The sequence below is a fragment of the Phaseolus vulgaris genome, chromosome 1 (genome assembly GCF_051622355.1).
Source record: "Phaseolus vulgaris cultivar YP4 chromosome 1, ASM5162235v1, whole genome shotgun sequence".
NCBI classification, from domain to species: domain Eukaryota; kingdom Viridiplantae; phylum Streptophyta; class Magnoliopsida; order Fabales; family Fabaceae; genus Phaseolus; species Phaseolus vulgaris.
The window spans coordinates 47118526-47138388 of record NC_143498.1 but is presented as its reverse complement, the minus strand read 5'-3'; the positions used below and the strand labels follow the sequence as shown (position 1 = coordinate 47138388).

At 30.0% G+C, this 19863-nt stretch overlaps 2 protein-coding genes across 2 annotated transcripts; one reads left to right on the top strand and one right to left on the bottom strand.

The window, feature by feature from the left end:
• Window positions 1–11644: 11644 nt before the first annotated feature.
• FLA11 (FASCICLIN-like arabinogalactan-protein 11) lies at window positions 11645–12733 on the top strand. Its single transcript, XM_068617203.2, has one exon. The coding sequence runs from the start codon at window positions 11701–11703 to the stop codon at window positions 12421–12423; it is 723 nt and encodes a 240-aa protein (XP_068473304.1). The 5' UTR covers window positions 11645–11700; the 3' UTR covers window positions 12424–12733.
• A 1207-nt stretch (window positions 12734–13940) lies between these two features.
• On the bottom strand, window positions 13941–18238 carry P58IPK (DnaJ P58IPK-like protein). The gene is made up of 9 exons (XM_068617202.2): window positions 17937–18238; window positions 17167–17332; window positions 16444–16645; window positions 16120–16280; window positions 15935–16028; window positions 15606–15818; window positions 15336–15416; window positions 14854–15072; window positions 13941–14486 (listed from the first exon to the last, which is right to left on the bottom strand). Exons 1-9 carry the CDS (start codon window positions 18070–18072, stop codon window positions 14286–14288), a joined length of 1473 nt encoding a protein of 490 aa, XP_068473303.1. The 5' UTR covers window positions 18073–18238; the 3' UTR covers window positions 13941–14285.
• Between the last annotated feature and the right edge of the window lie 1625 nt (window positions 18239–19863).

Sequence of the window (19863 nt, the reverse complement as noted above, 5' to 3'; positions counted from 1 at the left end):
AGGAGTCCATGTCAAAGGCCCGTTAAGGCACTAAATGGACTCTCTGAAGCCCGCTAAACCCCATTGCGTAGTAGTAGAATTGTTAATAAAAAGTCAGAGTGAACTCTCAATATTCTTCTCCAAGTTCACCCTGTCTCCGTTGGTCCTCCTTAATTGTTGTCTCATATTCATAACTTTTTGTCATTGTCAAGAAGAATCGTCTTGGACACTCATCGCTCATCGCTTTGTCGCATCGATTAAAGACGTTAGTTGTGTATTTTCATTTCAGATTGATTATTTTGGGAAGTTTTGGAATTAGACAATTCAAAAATTATTTTTTTAATTTGTATATATTTTAAATTGTGCAATCCATAATGCATTTTTAGATCCAAAATTATATTTTGGATTACCCATTTCATAATGCAATTTTAAATCTAGAAATTCATTTCATATTTGAATGTATTTTCAATAAGATAATACAACTGGGTTGTGAAATTTGAAATGCATTTTAAAAAAATAATTTTATTAAATTATCTTTTTTATTAATATAAGAATTGTGTAATATGCATAGTTGTGGCTAGGAAAAAAGGTGGTGCATCAATGTAGGTCTGTAGAAGAAATCATGAATAAGTTTTTCAAGGTATGGTGTTGATATAATGGATGCGCATACAATAGGACATGATGACTAGAACAGATTTTCTAGAGGACCTTTTGATAGTTTTTTACCACTGAGTTTTGTTGATCATATTGGGTTATGATTGTTGGAGGGTGAGATAAGAAACAAAAACTAACCATATTTTTTTATTATAATTAAGGGGAACTAAAGTTGGTCTCCCATGGTTAGAAGTTAAGTAAACTTAGGATCTCTTAGATTGATGTTGCAATGCTTAACTTTGGATTTTGTTAGCGTTATCCATCAATAATATAATGTTAAATGCATTCAACAATTTAACTGAATCAAGGTATGTCCAAAAGACATTTTAAACAACTTGTGACAACTTATTACATTGTTGCATTTCAATTCTACATTCTCTATGTGATCTTTTTTATGCATATATGGAATTGTAAACTTCTTTTATTGTCGTGGCATTTTCTTCATTGTTCTCTTTCAATGTAAGTAATATGTTTGTCGGCTTCTCCAAACTTTTAGTCACGAAAAACGAGCACAAAATGTTCATTAAGTTTTAATCTATTAGCATAAGGGTGACCAACTAATGTATTAGTCAATTCATGATTACGACTCCAACATATTACCTTCAACACACAATCTTCTCAAGTGTGAACTGGTTTACCCTACAATTTCAAAGGACAATCACGTTTTCTTATACTAGTTACAATAACCTCCAAATCGTGTTTACATTCTCTATACATATAACCTCTTTAACAACCTAACAATATATTTGTCTTTATTTCCCATTGTCCATTTGTTTTGTAGGATTCAAAATGAAAATTACAAACCCGAGTTGAAAGACTACCCTACACACCCATTGGAGTAAGTAATCTCGCGTATCAAATACCTATACAAATACATTATAACATAAGTATATGTCTTGTGTCAAATTTTACACACAAGTGATATGAAATTCCACTTACATCATTTGTTGTAAAAAGGTGAATGTAGTCTCTTCCAACCAATTCATCTTCGGTTGCCACAAACTTGATAATATCATACTCATCCATGTCGAACAACTTATCTACTTCATCAGTTATCTTGGTCCACAATTGGGATTTCATATCTAGATTCAGCAATCATTGCTACAGTTGTATGTAGAGTGAGTACAAAGCAATGTAATATCTAAGGTTATGATCTGCATTTACACTACATAAAAAAATATAAAAATGATAAAATACATCAAAAAAAATTATAATACAAATTTGTTTGTTGGAATGTACAATTTGGAATACAAATTTGTATTTTGGATTGTACATTCCAAAACTCAAAAAAAAGTTATGTTTTACATTTCGGATCATATAACTTGGAAGGCCCTTGAATTGCACAATTCAAAACTAAAACTAAAAATCTAAAACCAGATAAATAGGAATCCTACCGGAGTCACAAATGCACCAACAACCACCACCTCCAAAGAGTGATTTGCAAATGTTGTTCTTGAAATCAAATATACCAATTTTTTTCTAAATTTTGCAATATAAAGCACAACCTATATAGTTTCTCCAAGGACATATATTCATTGTATTCCATTTTTAGTATTGTTCCACACAAATTAAAATTGGAGGTTTAGGGATTTAAAACCATGAAACACAAATTCAAAATGCAAACAATAATTAAAAGCGAAAATCAATAAGATGAAAAGAGATCAATCCAAAAATTCAAGAACAAAAAAATATTTTTATCATATTTCTCTATAAATTTATATATAAGTTTGAACAATTAATCGATTCAATTAATCAATTAAATAGACTATACAAATCATATCAAAGTATCATTCAATATAATATGCATTTAATCAATTCCTAATTTAATTCTAAAATCATAACGACAAATTGTAATCACAAAGTGCAAAATCGAAACTGGATAAGAGAAGAACAAACTTGGAGCATTAAACTATTACTGAAAACTCAATTCAGTTTGTTTCATCTTGATTCCGTGAATTGATCTTCAAGATTTAGTTCTCCATGAATGAAAAACAACAAGAAAATTTTATAGAAGAAGGGACGATAAGAGGAAAAGTAAAAAACAAAAATTGGGAGAAAAGAGAACAAAATGAGATGAAGAGACAATTTCTAAAGCAGACAATTTAGTAAATGATTTTTACTATATGTGTCATTTTAAAGCTTATTTAGGCTATAGATAAGCTCTGAAATCTGAAGTAAACATGGACCAAAATGTGTGGACTATAATTAGATTCATAAGTTCAATTACAAAAGTTTAAGTTAATACAAAGAAAATTTAATCTACATGGGTTGTTTTATAAAATTTCAATAAATATGTCTCAACTTCAACTCCAAATCCAACAAACTATATATCAAACTTAAGTCCTAAACATCTCGAATTCAATGCAACTAAAATCAAGAAAAAAATATCCAAAAAAAAGTTATGGTCAAAACAATGCCTAAAAATCATACGAGTTAAAAATATAAAATTGAAACAAATATGTATAATGAATCTAATTTATTACCATTAAACAAAAATAAGCTAAAAAATAGAAATAAAGCATATATGAAGAGTGCTTTCCTGCAATAAAGGTATAAATGTAGACAAAATATTTGTCATGAAGAATCACACCATGCATCACCACCAAGCATTATGGTTAGACTGAAATTATAAAGGTGTAATAAGAAAAGGAAAAAGTTAAATATAAAGAATGGAACCTTTTAATATATGTGACACATTGTCTAATGAGTAAGAAGTTTCTCTCACGTTATTGTCTCTCTCAAAGGAGTCACGTAGTATGAGTGTAATAGTTGAGTGTGCACGTTATTACAGTAAATGAAGATGAATATTGGAACATGGTCCCCAAATATCAAAGTGTACAAGATAAAAAAATAGCAGAGGTAACAATATTACTTAAAGTGAAAGGAAGTTTTCTCTGTTTTGCACTACTACAAGTGTCACATACATGATGAGTATCAACAGTAATAAAAGAGTATTGTTTGCTTAAGACATGTAATCTTTCATGTGAAGGGTGTCCTGGTCTATAATGCCATAGTGTTTTGTCTGTGATATTACAATTAATAAAAGGAGCAAAACAATGCGGTTTAGAATGACTAGAAGCAGGCAAGGTAGTGACAAGGTACAAGCCAGCAGTGACTTTAACTGTACCAATCCTCTCTTGAGTGAGATTGTCTTGTATAATGCAGTGGGTTGAAGTGAAAGTTAAAGTGCATTTAAGTTGGTGTGTGAGTTTAGAAACAGATATTAAGTTTAATTGAAAATGAGGCACGTATAACACATCAGACAAATAAAACTGATCAGAAAAACGTACTAAACCAGAATATGTGGCATAAACAGTTTGGCCATTTGGAAGACTAATTAAGACAGGTTTAATTTTAGTATAAGTAGTAAAAACGTTCAAATTGTGACAAACATGATCAGTGGCACCAGAATCAATAATCCAAGATTCTTTTATAGAAGATAGTGAAGAGAGAAACTTACCTGTTGAAGAATGCTCAGTATTGGGGATTTCATCCGTAGAGATGGTGCCGACTTGATTAATTTGAGTGTGAGGGGCAGGATCCTCAAGGTTTTGCTGACGCAAAATGTTGGTAAGGAATTGGCACTGTTGTGATATAAGTTGAATCCCCTTTACATCCTATTCTTTAGGAAAAAGCTCAGAAAAAGTGTTAGTAGTAATCATATTATTGGCAATTGGTGAATTTGTAGCCAGGAGGGAACCCATGCTTTTTATAATAGGTGTCAACAGTGTGGCCAAAACGATTACAAAAAGTGCAGACTTTTCTAGTAAAAGAAAACTTTGAGGTTTTAACATTACCAGAAGGAAAACCCACTTTGCGAAAACAAACAGCCTCAGTATGACCATATTTACCACAAAAATTGCATGTAATAGTGTGACTACTATTAAGACTATGAAGACTAGGGTTTTCATTAAACATTGCCTAAAAGATTTTTAAAACCAATCAAGATTTTGAAAGAGAACAGAAAAAAAAAAAACAAGAACAGCAAATAGGGAAATAAAAATCAGAGAGAAGCGCAGCATAACTCTTCATTCGAAGAGCTCTGATACCATATTACAGTAAATGAAAATGAATATTCCTTGTCTGATGTGATGTTTTAATGTAGCGTACGTAATCACACGTAATCGTAATGAAGAAAGAGAGGTTTTGATGAACCCTAATTGTAGAGAAAAATAAATATAAAAGAAACTTTTATTCACTTGTATATTAGAGAGTAAAATACATGGTGTATATATAAGAAAAAGATTAAGACCTAGATGAAACAGAAAAAGGAAAGTTGGGTCAAACAAACAAAGCCCAATAATTTAAAATAGAAAATTAAATATATTAACACACGTATAATTCATTCAATCTCGCAAATAAATATGTAATGTATATATTTTTTTATGACTCTCAAAGAAATTTTTTGTGTCTTCCTCTTTGTAATGTCTTGTTACCTTATACCAATTGGTACTTTATTTTGTTGTGATTGTGGCAATCGTTGTTTCTTATTTGTAGACATAAGACTTCTTATATTTTGTTTTTGTTTATTTAGCTTGTGTCGTGTGTGAGCTTGAGTTTATTGGTGATGAAGGTCTCGTGTATTTTTTTGTCTCTTACTGAGTTAAAATTTTGGGTTCCATGTACTACAAGAAATATAATTTTTTGTGACAAAAAATTAGTGATAAAAGTAAAAGTTGTCATTGTTTATCTATTATTTGTGACTACTCATTCTACTTGTCACAAATGTTATTCGTAATAGCGACAAAATTAAAAAATGTTACAAAAATTATATTAAAAGGTTAAAAACACATATCATAAATAATTACTAAAATATATATATAATAAAGTTATTTTTTATAATAAGGATATAATTAATCTAAATTATTAAATATTTATAAATTAATAGCTATTTTTATCAATGTTAAATTATTAATTATTAGTTTGTTAAAATATGTCTCAATAATAATGTGTTATATTTTTTTTATATTTAATAAAAAATTTACAAGTACGTGTATTTATATTAGTGGTAAAAAATATTAAGTTTATGTTATTTTAAATTTATAATTTTTTATAAGTTAACATTATTTACAATTTATGATAATGTAATTAATAGTGAAAAGTATAAAAATTGTGACCAATTTTTTAATTTGTGACAAAAAGTTAAAAATAAATTTTTACTTTATATTTGAACTCAAAACCCTTAAATGAAAGAAATTCATTATTTTCATTATACCACTTTAGAATTATCATGATATTTGTATCAATAATAATATATCATAATTTTTTTTCATAAGTTAATATTATTTTTATTTTGTGATAATGCAATTAATAGTGTTATTTATAAAATTTGTCACTATTTGTATATTAGTTGTAATTGTATTTTAAGTTGTTAGTATTTGTATATTACTTGTGACTATTTGTAAGTTGTCACTAAATTTTTATAAAAAATAAAAAATATATTTGTTATAAATAATTATTTATTAATGGAAAATACCATATGATAGATTTATTTTTCTTTCAATAAAAGTATAATTAATAAAAAAATTATTGAATGTTTATAAATTAATAATGATTATATAATATAAAATATCATATACAACTAATTTCATTATTTCATTATCATTATATCACTAGTGATTGTTAAAAAAATATTAAATTTTTTCTACTTTTAAAAAATATTATATCACTAGCATTTTGTCTATTTTCATCTAGGTTCTTAGAGGTTGTTTACTTATTGACCTAATTAATAATATTTTTTTAGGGTTATTAAAATATACAAGATTCATCATAAAAGAGTACATATGTGGATTGGAACGTCCTTCCAATGTGATATTTCTTATAGTCAAGGAAACTGTTATTCGCTATTAAATGTTAATTACATAATTGAGTTAGTTTGGACTAATTATAAGACCTTATTCCAGAATTTTTTCAACCAAATCAAATATACCAAAGAAAACTATCAAAATGTTATGGAAAATATAGTTATGTGTATTCATTCAACTCATGTATACAATCATATTAGAGAGATATGCTCCGTATAATTTGTCACTTCATATGTTATGTATATTTATTAGCAATTACACTAAATTATTGTCTTATTTACATTGATACACTTTTTATATACATCTATGTGGAAAATATAACAATTTAATAATTTCAATACTCCCCTCAAGTTGGTGAGTAAATATCATGGACTCCCAACTTGTTTTGCAAAGTCACGAGCTGATCTTTCCCAAGAGACTTAGTAAGTATATCTGCTAACTGGAAATATGAAGAGACATGTGATGGACTTCTCATCCCAACTTGCAACTTTTTCCCGTATGATCTGACAGTTTATCTCGATATGCTTCGTACGCTAATGAAATACAGGATTTGCTGCAATATGGAGTGTCGCTTGGTTATCGTAATACAAAGGTGTATGCATGCTAATTGAAACCTTGAGGTCTCGCAGGATATAGCGTAACCATGTTAGCTCCATACAAGAATTTGCCATGGCCTGATATTCTGCTTCGACAAATGACCTTGACACGTTGGTTTGTTTCTTAAACTTCTAGTATATCAATGAATTTCCCAGGAAAATGCAATAACCACTTAATGATCTTCGAGTAATACGACATCCTCCCCAGTCTGAATCATAACAGGCTTTCATCTTAAGGTCATTATCAGAGGTTGGAGAGATATGCTCCATATAATTTGTTACTCCATATGTTATGCTTATCTATAAGTAATTAAAGAGTATATAAGATGTCTATATGGAGTGTCTATGTGTGTAATTTTACTTGAATTATAATAGTGACTTGTATGACAAACCATGAGATGTAATTTTAAAGGTGAATCACATTATTATACTAATTATTCATCGTTTACAATTACACATGAAATCTCATTCACTACAAGAAACTCATTAAATAAAAATTAATTTTAGAGACAAAAAATAATTAGTTACTATGTTAACTAGATTAGGTACCAATTTAGAAACTATTTTTTAATAATAGAATTACTTTAGATACCAATAATTCTTTTAGTCTCTAAAATAGTATCTAATCTAGTTAATATAGTAACTAAATATTTTTATCTCTAAAATTAGTTTCTATTTAATGAGTTTCTTGTAGTGATTTTTCACATATGTCTAAGTTAATATAAGGTTGCAACATTTCAGTCTCTATATAGTGTTACGTTTACTTAACTACTATCAGTCTAATTAGTAGTTTATTTTGGGTTGTTTCATTGTTTTGGGTGAGGTGAGGTTGTGGTTCCTTGTTTTTCAAAGAGAAAGATGTTTCAAACTAAGATCAATGTAAAAATGGCTTTGGATATTTTTAGGAATGAGATTTACTTTGGTTGGATCATCCTAAGTGAATTTGCAAAACTCAAGAAAGACTATAAGAAAACACCAATAATTTCAAATGGATCATTCTCAAATACAATGTCAAATGTTCAACATCAATCCAAGGGGGCATATTTAAGAAGAATTGTTATTAAGTTGTAAGAGTTTGTCTTATTGGTGTACTTACAAATACTCTTAAGAAGATTTTGGAATATGATTTCTTGTAAGACAAGATGAAGAGGATAAATATACAAAAATATACATTCATTTAATAAGTATTGTTTGAGTAGTGGCATATGCTAGTTTTTTTTCCTAATATAGGTAATCCTTGGGTAGAATAAGGTTACCTTTGAGTGTCTAATACACCTGGGGCAAAGTTCAGGTCAAACATGTGAATAATGACCTTGCTTACTAACGGTGAAATCCTACCTTAGTAAGCTTTGTAAGGTAACTTTTATTTGAAAAATACATGAGTGTATGTTTTTTCTTTTCACTAAAGAGTTTTTAGCCTAGACGTATGTTTATTAGTTTATCCTCATAGGTGTTAAAGGTTTATCAAAGTTCATCTATGTTATGGTGTTAAAGGTTTATCAAAGTTCATCTATGTTATATGAGATTCCAACCTTTCATTTGATTCATTTTTTTTCCTTTCTTTTTCTTTTATAATTAGAATGGTGTAGCCTTCTCCTTTCCTACTCCATTTAACCATATTTGGTCAAGTAAGAAAAACAAGAACAACCAAATTTCCAAAAGCAAAGACACTAATATACCACCCAATAGCTATCGGTCATTCACCTAAAACCCTACCAAATTCCTTCCATAATTCAAGTCAACTAGACCATTGTCTTTCTTATACCATCCACAACAAAATCAATCGAAGAAGTTAGCTAAAATATCATAGCATTCCATAACCAAGATCAACATCATACCTCCAAGAAATTCTTTAAGATTCAAACAATAACTTTACCAATCCTTACCAAACCAAGCCAAGAACCTAAACCACCATAAAATTATCGAAATATAACTTGACCTTACCTTTAAACATTTAAGAACACGTCAATTTTTTTATTTTATTTTTTTTATCAGCAAGAAAAAATAAATAAATATATGTGGTACAACCTTTTACAAAACTGAACAGAAATGTACAACACTTCCCTCCCAAAAACTTATCACAAATATCCTACTTGAGCAACTAATAAACAAGTCAATAGACCGAAATAAAGACACCTCAGAAACAACTTGACACCTCATCCCAACCTTCTAAAAAACAAAAGTTTAGAGTTTCAAAGTCTCTTGATCAAATACATACAAATCAGAGGATCAAGGCATCAATCAGAATAAGAAAAGCATGCAGAGATAAATTATAAGTGACCCAAGACCATACCTTTAATTGAACCAAGGCTGATCAAACACACCACCTTTAAAAAAGTGTTTATTTCTATGTGTCCAAAACTCACCAACAATTTCAATCCAGACACTTCCCAAACAGCATTAACATAAACAAGTACATTAACAAGAACTCATCAATTTGATACCATTAGGGATTGTTCTTTATCAGTGTATTTTTTGTCCTTGAGTTATGAAGTTTAGAGTGAAAAGATCATTCTTTAAACTCACCTCTAGACTCACATAAGTTTGATAGTTTAAATTTGAAAGTATGTCTAATTCCTTTTTAGTCTATTTATATCATTGTTACCTAAGCTATAATAATGATTCTTACATAAAGAGAAATGTTGAGGTGCCTAGTATCGTTTGTCTCTTACAATGTTTATCAAATCTTGTGCTTTGAAACAACATGGAGCTTTAGTAGTAGTGAAAGATTCTTGACTTCTATGCCCTAGCTTTTATCTTAATCTAAACTTAAACTTAGTAGCATCAAGCCAATCTATTATCCTTGTTGATTTGTATGGATCAAAGTTCTTGAGATGGAATCTAATTATGAGATGAATTTTTGCTAACATTTCACCTTCTCAAGTACAAAAAGATAGATTTATGTAGTAACAATTTAAAAAATAAATGAGTAAATAATAAAGTCAAAAAGAAATATTTGAGAGATAGTGAGAATTGAGAGGATCCAAATCCAAACTAATAATTGGGATCATTATTTTAAAAAAATAACAATTTAAAATATATTAGTCTTAATTTGGAAATAATTATTTATTAAAAATGAGTAAATAGTCATAATTTTAGAAAAAAAAACTAGTTGAAAATGACTAAATTATTCTTTCATTATACATTAATATTTTCTTATCTCACTTAATCAAAATATTAAAATTAAAATATATTTAAAAGTAAAAATGAATGCATTAAAAAAAACTATGTAACGGGAAATTTAAAAAATATTAGTTGTTAAGCTTGATATTATTAGTATAGTTTTTAATAACGAAAATGAAGTTATTAGTACATAAACCTCTATAGATTTATACTAATACGACACGGAACTTTAATACTATGATGCATGAAAGCTATGTATTAATTTTCTTACCAAAAGCATTGTTGTGTTGTTAGTATAAACAAATCCAAATTTTATTAGCTTATAAATTTTCAATAGACAAAAGTTATACTAATGAAAAGAAGTATAATGGCAATATTTTTTTTTTTTGTTAGCTTATGACATTTTCTACAGTGACATCTTCATAACTTTTTAAGGATAAAACAAAATAAAACCCATAAAAGTAAAAAATAGTTTAGTATGGATGAAATTAAAAGAATAACATATTAATGTTGACGAGTGCACTTATCAAAACATTAATTTGTTTGTATTGAAAATGCAAAGAAAAAGAAAACTTCTAGATTATCTTATCATGTATTTATTCTCTTTGGATTTCTTAATAAATGAACAGAGTACATAGTTTCATGTACACCAAAAACTAACATAAAAAAATAATATCAACTGCAAAATACCTTGAATTCTGAGAATTAAGTTACACAGTGGAAATAGTAATTATATTTAAAGCGTGACGCCATTAATTATTTCAGTCTATTTCTTTCTTTCTTCTATCATATTTTCAATATTTTTTTTTCTATAGCAAACAATGTGCATGAATCATTTTCCACATAAAAATGGAAAACCTACTTCTTACGGCAATGGATTGGTGACATTGAGGTATACGAGTATAGTAGATGAATTAAAATTTCACTACTAACAGTTGCAGCTAAATATGTAGTCACTTATCACTAGAACTGAAGTTTTCATACCATTAACTGTGAATCAATTAAATTGACTGAAATGTGTGAGAAACTGTTACGGTTACCTGGAATTTAAAGTCATCTTGTATTGTGACAACCACCACAGAAAAGGAAACGGGACACCATCAAAATGACCCTCCTTAACTAACATCCACCTCATCATCACTTCTTCACAAAGCAAAAGATTTCTGTAAAGCACATTGCTTTTCTTACAAGCATCTAGGAATGCCTTATTAAGTATTTATTTACCTAAACCACACCATTAGCAAGTGGTCCCTTCAACAAAACAACTTCCTCTAACAAAATCATCACCCATTTCCCAATCTTCACCAATAAAAAGACCATTCAAAGGAAGCAATTCTCCCTCCCTGTAATGTCAAGCTTTTAGAAAGAAAATTGATTGCATGAGGGCCTCTTGCCACCTTATACTAATTGCAACCTTTCACCTAACCTTTTACCTATCCAATCTCCATGCACCCTCTTCTTCATATATATATTACAACACCACATCTCTTCTTCCACTTGTAACAAACATCTTGGTCTTCTTCTTAGCTTCTTTCCTCACACCAATGGCAAAGCTATTCCATTTCCTCCTTCTCCTCTTCATCCAAACAATATCAGCCCAAGTAGCACCAGCACCAGCAGGACCCACCAACATCACCCAGGTCCTAGAGAAAGCAGGCCAATTCACAACCTTCATCAAACTTCTCAAAGCCACACAAACAGCTGACAGACTCAATTCACAGCTCAACAACTCAAACCAAGGCCTAACTGTGTTTGCACCCACTGACAATGCTTTCACAAGCCTAAAAGCAGGAACACTAAACTCCATAAACTCACAAGACCAAATGCAGTTGGTGCAGTTTCACATCCTCCCCACTCTCTACACCATCTCACAGTTCCAAACCGCCAGTAACCCTTTGCACACGCAAGCTGGGAACAGTGACGACGGAGAGTACCCTCTCAACGTGACCACCTCAGGGAACCAAGTCAATGTAACAACTGGGGTGGTTGATACAACAGTGTCCAACACTATATTCAGTGATAACCAGCTCGCAGTGTATCAGGTCGATAAGGTGCTTCTTCCTATGGCCCTTTTTGGCTCGACGGCGCCGGCGGCAGCACCGGCGGAGGCTCCTGCGCCGACCAAGCCGGAGAAGAATGTCCGGGCAGGGGCAGCTGATTCTCCATCAGGGTCGTCGGCTGATGCTTCCGGTGCAGTGAGTTTGAAAAGGAAGACAGTTGAAGTTGTTACCTTCGTTGTTGCAGTTATTGCTGTTTCTTGTTTCTGAATGTAAGTCCTGAAATGGCTTATTTTTCATGTTCTTGTTTTAACTTTTTTTTTTCCCTGGAGCAAGTTTGGGTTGATTGATGATGGTGGAGATTCAGATCTTGTGTATTGGTGTTGCTACGATGTTAAAAAAATGTATCATTATACTTTGACACCGACATTACAACTCCTGGATGTCAAAGTATCATTTTTGATTTGTTTATCATGTTTAAAATGTATGTTTGTTCCTATCTCATATACACTTCTACAAGACAATCAAAAAGTTTGTAACTTTTAATCATGGATTGCAATGATGGAAATTGTGCCTGTCATCTAAAGTGTACTGGCCCTTGGAATTGGTTACGTTTCCATACCATTATAAAAGTTTTGAATAAAATTTATTTCACCCTCTAATATTAAAAAAAAAAAATTTCACAACTATTTTTAATAAAATATTATAATAAAATAAAATATTTATATTATAATAAAATAATAATTTTTTATGTCAATTGATTAAAATTGATGTGAAAGTATCATTATCCTAAAAATTATAATATTATATAAAAAAATTATTAATTAAGAGTGTTGATATCTTGACACCTTAATAGTGAATGATAGACATCAATTTATAAGTGTGATTTGATTAATGTAATTTCAAATTTTCTCAATTTGAACTAAAATATATTTTTCTTTCCAGTTATATTCTGGTGCAGGATTGTTAACATATTAACACTCATAATTTTTCACCGAAATGTGGGTTCATAATATATTCTTTAAAAATAAAAATTTAAAATAAATTAAAAAAATACGAATATAATTTGCCTACTTAAAATAAAAATAAAAGTTAAATATTTAGAAGTAAAAATTTGAAACACTTTATATTTTATTCTTTTTCACATAAAATCTTTATTAGCGGTTGGAATATTGTCAGCTTAGAATTTTAAGAATTATCTTTTTTGTTAATGTAAAGTAATTCAACATTAGTTTGAGTTTCATTAAAATGTAAAGTAATTCAACGTTAGTTTGAGTTAATATCAATTAAAATAATTTTTTAATAAATATAAAATTATTTTACCCAACATCAATTAAAAGATATTGATAGAGAAATGGACCAAAAAAATTCTACCTAATAGAGTAAAAAAAATCTCATTATAAAAGTCAAATGATTAGTAACATCGACTAAGGAATAACCTAGGTCAACACTAATAAAGAAAAACTTTTGATAATATCTTTCAAAACTCAAATCTTCATTAGAAAATAACATAATCAACTCAAGAAATCTTTCGAAACTTCCGTTCAAAAACAACTTCAATCAATATTAACTAAATAATATTATTGACTACTTTCTTATCTATTAAATATTTTTTGTATTTTGTAATAATTAAAATATTTTAAAAAAATCTAATTTAATAAAACAAAATGTTTAATCCAAACAATATTTTAAAAATAAATAATTCAAAACATTTGAAGAAAAATTGTAAAATTTTGTATCAATGGAAAAACTTGATTGTGAGTAAATTGTAGAGACACAGCCACAGGTACAGAGCTAATCAGTTTTACATTTTACTGGATAATTGCAAGTTCACAACTAAAAAGATCTCAAGTAGCAGCTCAAAACTGCGAAGGTGTTAATTGTGAAGCAATTCCATTGATTTAAATCCGTCAAAACTACCAAGGTGCCTCCTTAACTAACATATGCAACTCCAACCCCAACACTTCTGCATAAGGCAAAAATTTCTCTAAAGCATGCCTCTTATCTTACAAGTAACCGGGGATGGCCTACGTATTAATCTCAACAACAGTTAGAAAGGGATTAGTTAAATAAAATTGCTGTGATCCCTTGAGGAAATAAAAAATATGGAGGTGTGGGTGTGCCTTTTCCAATCAGAAGTGAAATTCAAACCCTCCAGGAAAGCCCCCTCCAAATCCACCACCACCAGGGAAGCCACCCTCAAAATTAAAGGTAAACTGCTGGCCTCCACCACCAAAAGGGTTGAAACCGCCGCCGCCACCGCCGCCCATTCCCATCTCGTCAAGGTCCTCCCCCCTGTCATATCTTACGCGTTTGTCTTCATCGCTAAGAACCTAAAACAAATTGCAACAATCAGTCATTGGACAAATTATTGACATCCAGATTAATGCCACAATAACATCAAAGATATGATTGCGTAAAGAGAAATGCTAGTAACATACTGCACACTCCTTTCAACACACACTTATCGGGTTCTTGCTGATAAAAAAAACAAAACACACTTATTGGGTGAACTTCGTATAAGTCCCACCAAACTAGGAATAAGACAAAATTTAATTGGTCCCACTTAAATTTCACTAATATCAAAACATGTGTTAAAAAGGAATGGGTTGTTAGCCATTCCCATTCAACAATGATCCGTAAGTCTCGTTAAATACTGTAGAAGAAAGGTGAGGTAACCAAAAGATGAAAATAATAGACCTCATATGCAGCAGCAATTTCTCGGAATTTAGCCTCTGCTTCTTCTCTTTTGTCGACATTCTTATCTGGGTGCCATTGTAAGGCTAGTTTCTTGTAGGCACGTTTTATATCAGCGGCAGAAGCAGTTTTTGAAATTCCCAAAGTCTTGTAGTGATCCTTACGTTTGCTTATCTTTAAAGCTTTCTCCGCCCTCATTACTGCTTCACGGATACTCATATCCTGCAGTTACAGATAAACCATTACTGAAACGCAGACAAATGTTAAGGTAGTACAGTATTAGTGAATCTCATGATGTCACGATCAAAGAACTGTCGAAACTTGAAAACTTTCAAATCACAAACAATTGTAGGATGAGTGTTTTTTTGTATCTTTCTCAAGGGAATTCAACATTGAACATCTGTTCCTCACAAAAGTCATCCTAACAAGTTCTAATTTATTGGTGAACTTGAACATGCTATATGAGTACTATGTAGATAACAAACCTGAGGAGATTTTTGAGCAGCTGATTTCATATCATCCACAGCTCCCTCCCAATCCTCTATTAAGAGTTTAGCTTCTCCTCTCTACAAAAAATAGCATCATCAAGATAAGTACTAAGAGCAACGTACACTACAGTTATCTTACTGCAATCACGTATTTGTCCCATTACACAATGCAGCAAATGAAGAGAGAAATAGCTAGCAGATTGTAGCCAAAGAAATACTGCTAAAGCTAAAAAACAAGACAAAAGGCCAATGATATTCATAGCATACCTGAACAAGAGCTTCAACAAGTTCTTCATTGATCTTAAGAGCTTCACTACAACTTTCCAAGGCATCTTTTCCTCTGCCAAGCTTGACTAGCACTTTACATAAGCCAAGATGAAGATGTACATTGTGCGCAAGATGGTTAGGGTCTACAGCAAGAGCAGCTTTGAATTCTTCCACTGCCACACGTAGTTTACCCTTACTCGCATTATCTTCAGCCTTTCACATAGAAATAAAAGGCAACCAACCATTCTTCAACACCCAAAAGAAAGAAAAAAGGAAAATAGACTCGAGATGAAACGAAAAGGAAATTTCCACAATAGACAAGGCCTTACACTTTTACTCTTCTTTAGTAGATTTTTCAATCCAAAATATGCTTTTTTCAGTTCACTGTGCTCTGGATCTGAGCGAAGACCTTTCTGAAAATGCCTGAGAATATACTCTCATATAAGATAGATTATATATAAAAAAAAATTATTAGAATACCATACAAATTTAACAACATTTCCACAAGACACACCTCGTGGCAACATCATGATCAGCTAAATAGTAATATGCTCGACCACGTAACAACAATGCCTCTAAATTATTTTCATCCTCCTTGAGAAGAAACCCTGACTCAGCAATGGCACCCTCATATTCTTTATCAGCTATTAACACCTTCACTTTAAGAAGCTTGGCCTGCATAAAACAATGCTCATAGAGTTAACATGTTGGTTCCACAAACCAAATGCCAGAATAAACCCAATGCTTATTTATGCATTCACTTTAAGACTGTATACTGGAACTACAGAGACACAACAGATAGCATATTTATACAACTAAAAGAGAATGAAAGAGTAACCTTAGTGCAATCTGGAGAGAAAACAAGAACAACTTTATCAATAAATTCCAAAGATTTTGAGAAGTTGCCCAAATCATGGAGGGACTGAGCTGTTTCTAGGGCACTTTGAGCCTGCAATAGTTGAGAGAGCTCCTTTTCTGCAACTGAATCTCCAGGCTTTAACTCCAGAAACTTTTTGTAGCTCCTCTCGGATTGCTCATATCTACATTAGCCAAAAAGCACCTGAATGATATAACTTCCCAATTAGGAGTTTGAGAGACTTGGGATGAGGGGTAGATTAGAGATGGGAGGTGAGGAGAAGAGATATGATCGCCATTTTCTGAAACAGAGTTTAAAAAAGGCCCTTGTTATGTCTCTGCTAACTTTAGGAAGATATGCACCAGGGAGGAGTGCATTACTGCTGTTTTTCATAATGCTTGATTGATAATAAGAAGGTTTGGGGTATATCTCCCCTCCCTCATAACAAAAAGAAAGTGGAAAACTTCGAAATAAAAATAATTCTGAACAAGACAGCATTAAATTAAATAAATAAATAAATAAAACAGTCTTAAAACTACTTTGAATGTGCATAAAAAATACTCAAGAGGAAACAGACACATTTTTTACAGTATCTCCTGTCCTCGTGATAAGATGAGCTTATTTTAAGCATTTGTTATCAATTCCAAAAAGTTCATCGCAAGTATTTAACAAGGAATATTCTCTAAGATTGCAAAGGAACCACACCTGCATATCTGACGAAGAACTGAGGCTCTGAAAAGGTATGCTTTTGAAAGGGTTGGGTCTGCTTCTATTGCAGCATTTAGATCATTAAGTGCCTCAGTATAGTGTTTCACTTTTACGCTTTGCGATGCCCGCTCAAACAACTCAGCAGCATTTTCAGGATTTCCATCTGATCACATCCAAAAAAAAATAAAGAATGTTCAGGCAACACAAACAGTTATCAAACTTGAACATATGACCGTTGCAGAACTTCAATCTAACATCAGAGATACATTCTTTCACCTTCTCCATTTTCTCATGCCTCTATGATATTCAGATTCGTTGTTGGGTTCATAACACTCATCTACTACTAAATCCTCACAACAACATATACTGTTAACAATCTACTTCAGTTTCTAATGTTGATACTCCCTACACAAAAGCCCCATGAAATTTCAGCTCTAAAATCATAATTTACGGTGGAATAACCATATCAAAGTCTATTGATAAAATTCATATATCTTGAAAAAAAAAGTAACTTGATTAATAGCAGTCTTGCAAAATGCACTTCTTTATTTTGCAAACCAAACCACACGAATCTACAATTAAATTATACTAAAAAGCAGTAATAATTCTGGTGCTAATACAAAAACCGTTATCATACATAAATTTAAACTGTGGCAACAACACAACTCGTGGAGAACTAGGGAAAAACGAAAAGGAAGATCAAATAAAAAAGTAGAAGAGAAAATTTCAAACGAAAATTGAATCGATAGAAACAGATCAGGGTATACCGGAAGCAGAAACGAGAGGGTGAAGGAGAATGAGTTGGCAGACCAAAACGAAATTGAGTATGAAGAATGTGTAGAGCAATCCCCTGTACGCCACCGAATCCATTGTCAACAACGAAGAACCGATAACATTGAACATTATGATCTTCCTTTTCCTCTGCGATGGTTTTTCGAATCCTTTTTTGTTGTTTTTCGCATTCGCACAGACAAGAAATGGAGGCCACTGTTCCAAGAATCACCACAAGCAGCTTAATATTTATTTTTAATTTTTGTAATTTGAAACAGGGAGTTCCAAAAATTGAAACAGGGAGAGGGGGTTTTTTGTAATTTGCTTAATAGCTTTGAGCTACAACTGTCTACATGCCACGTTGTTCATCCAATGGACGCTTCACACGTGGATTTTAGACACACTTCCCATTAAGAAACTTCTGATACCAAACCTGGGCCAATAAATATCTGACACGTCATTTTGCTACGTTATAAATGCCCCGTCATCATTTTTCATTATTAAACTTCATTTTAAAAGAAATGTTTAGTTTTATATAATTAATATTAATATTCATAATAAATACATATTTTAATATATAACTTATATATGCTTCAATTTTAAAATGTATATATTTTATTATGAATTTAGATCAATGATTATATTATCTATACTAACATGTCTGTAATCCTCTCAATTCTCTATTTACAAAACTATACAACTCGATTCAACAACTTATTTATCACGTAAAATTTCACATTCTTTTGATTTTGATTTTTATTATTTATTAAAATAAATTATAAATTTTTAGAATGAATAGTTACAATGATTGTCATTATATATATTAGAATATTTTTTTATATATTAGAAGTACTTTACCTTATTAATTATGTAGAAACTAATTGAAGAAAATAAGAAGGTAAAAGATGGTAGAAATTAATTCTACTTGTAAAACTATTGAGCTGATCTTATTTACTTCAATAATATATAATATATATATAATAAAATTACAATTACTGGAAATTATAAAATAGGAATATCATTAATGCAATAATAATGATAAATAGTTTAAGGGTAATAAAATCATAATTAATAATAATAAAATCTGAATTAATAACAACAACTCAAAATAAATCTTTTAAAATATATAAATGATATTAGAATTAAATTTATAATAAACAAATATTGATAAAATATCAAATATATTTATTATAAATAATTAATATTGCGGTAATTTCATTTTCAATTTTTTAATCAAATATTAAAATTTAAGTCATAATTACAAATATTAAAAAATATACTAAAAAATTATTAAATAGAAACTAATTTTAGAGACAAAAAATAATTAGTTGCTATATTGACAAAATTAAATATTATTTTAGAAACTAAAAAAAAATATTGATATTTAAATTAGTTTCTATTTTTTATAAATTGTGATAAATAATTTATAAATTAGTATCCAATTATTTAGATTCTAAAGTTGGTATATAAAATCTTATATTTAATTAGATATCAATTTAAAAATTATTTATCTCTATTTATCAATAATAAAAACTAATTTAGATACTAATAATTTTTGTAGTCTATATAATTTTGTTAGTATAGTAATTAATTATTTTCTTTATCTAAAATTAATTTTTATTTAATAATTTTTTTAATGATATTTCACACATTGAAAAAATAAAGAGTATTTTTTTTTTAACATTTTCAATAGACTCAAACTTCATCCCAAAATATGGTTTAATATTAAATTTTTCACCAATATTTAGTGAATGTAGTAGACATAATTTTTTTTAAAGGGAATTTTTACCTTCTTGTAACTTCTAGAAAATAATAAGAGCATATAACTTCTATACCTACAACAAAGGGAGAAAAAAAGTGAAGAGACACTTGAGGAGAGAAAATTATAATATATGTTTGTTTGAGTTCTAAATTCTTACTTTT

What these genes read in the sequence shown, in the direction of transcription:
- FLA11 (XM_068617203.2), top strand. Translation starts at nt 11,701, where the DNA reads ATGGCAAAGCTATTCCATTTCCTCCTTCTCCTCTTCATCCAAACAATA.
- P58IPK (XM_068617202.2), bottom strand. Translation starts at nt 18,072, where the DNA reads ATGTTCAATGTTATCGGTTCTTCGTTGTTGACAATGGATTCGGTGGCG. An exon ending in GTTCTTCGTCAGATATGCAG is followed by an intron (nt 16,646 to 17,166) that starts GTGTGGTTCCTT and finishes TGGCTAATGTAG; the next exon opens with ATATGAGCAATCCGAGAGGA. An exon ending in TTGTTGAAGCTCTTGTTCAG is followed by an intron (nt 15,417 to 15,605) that starts GTATGCTATGAA and finishes TATTTTTTGTAG; the next exon opens with AGAGGAGAAGCTAAACTCTT.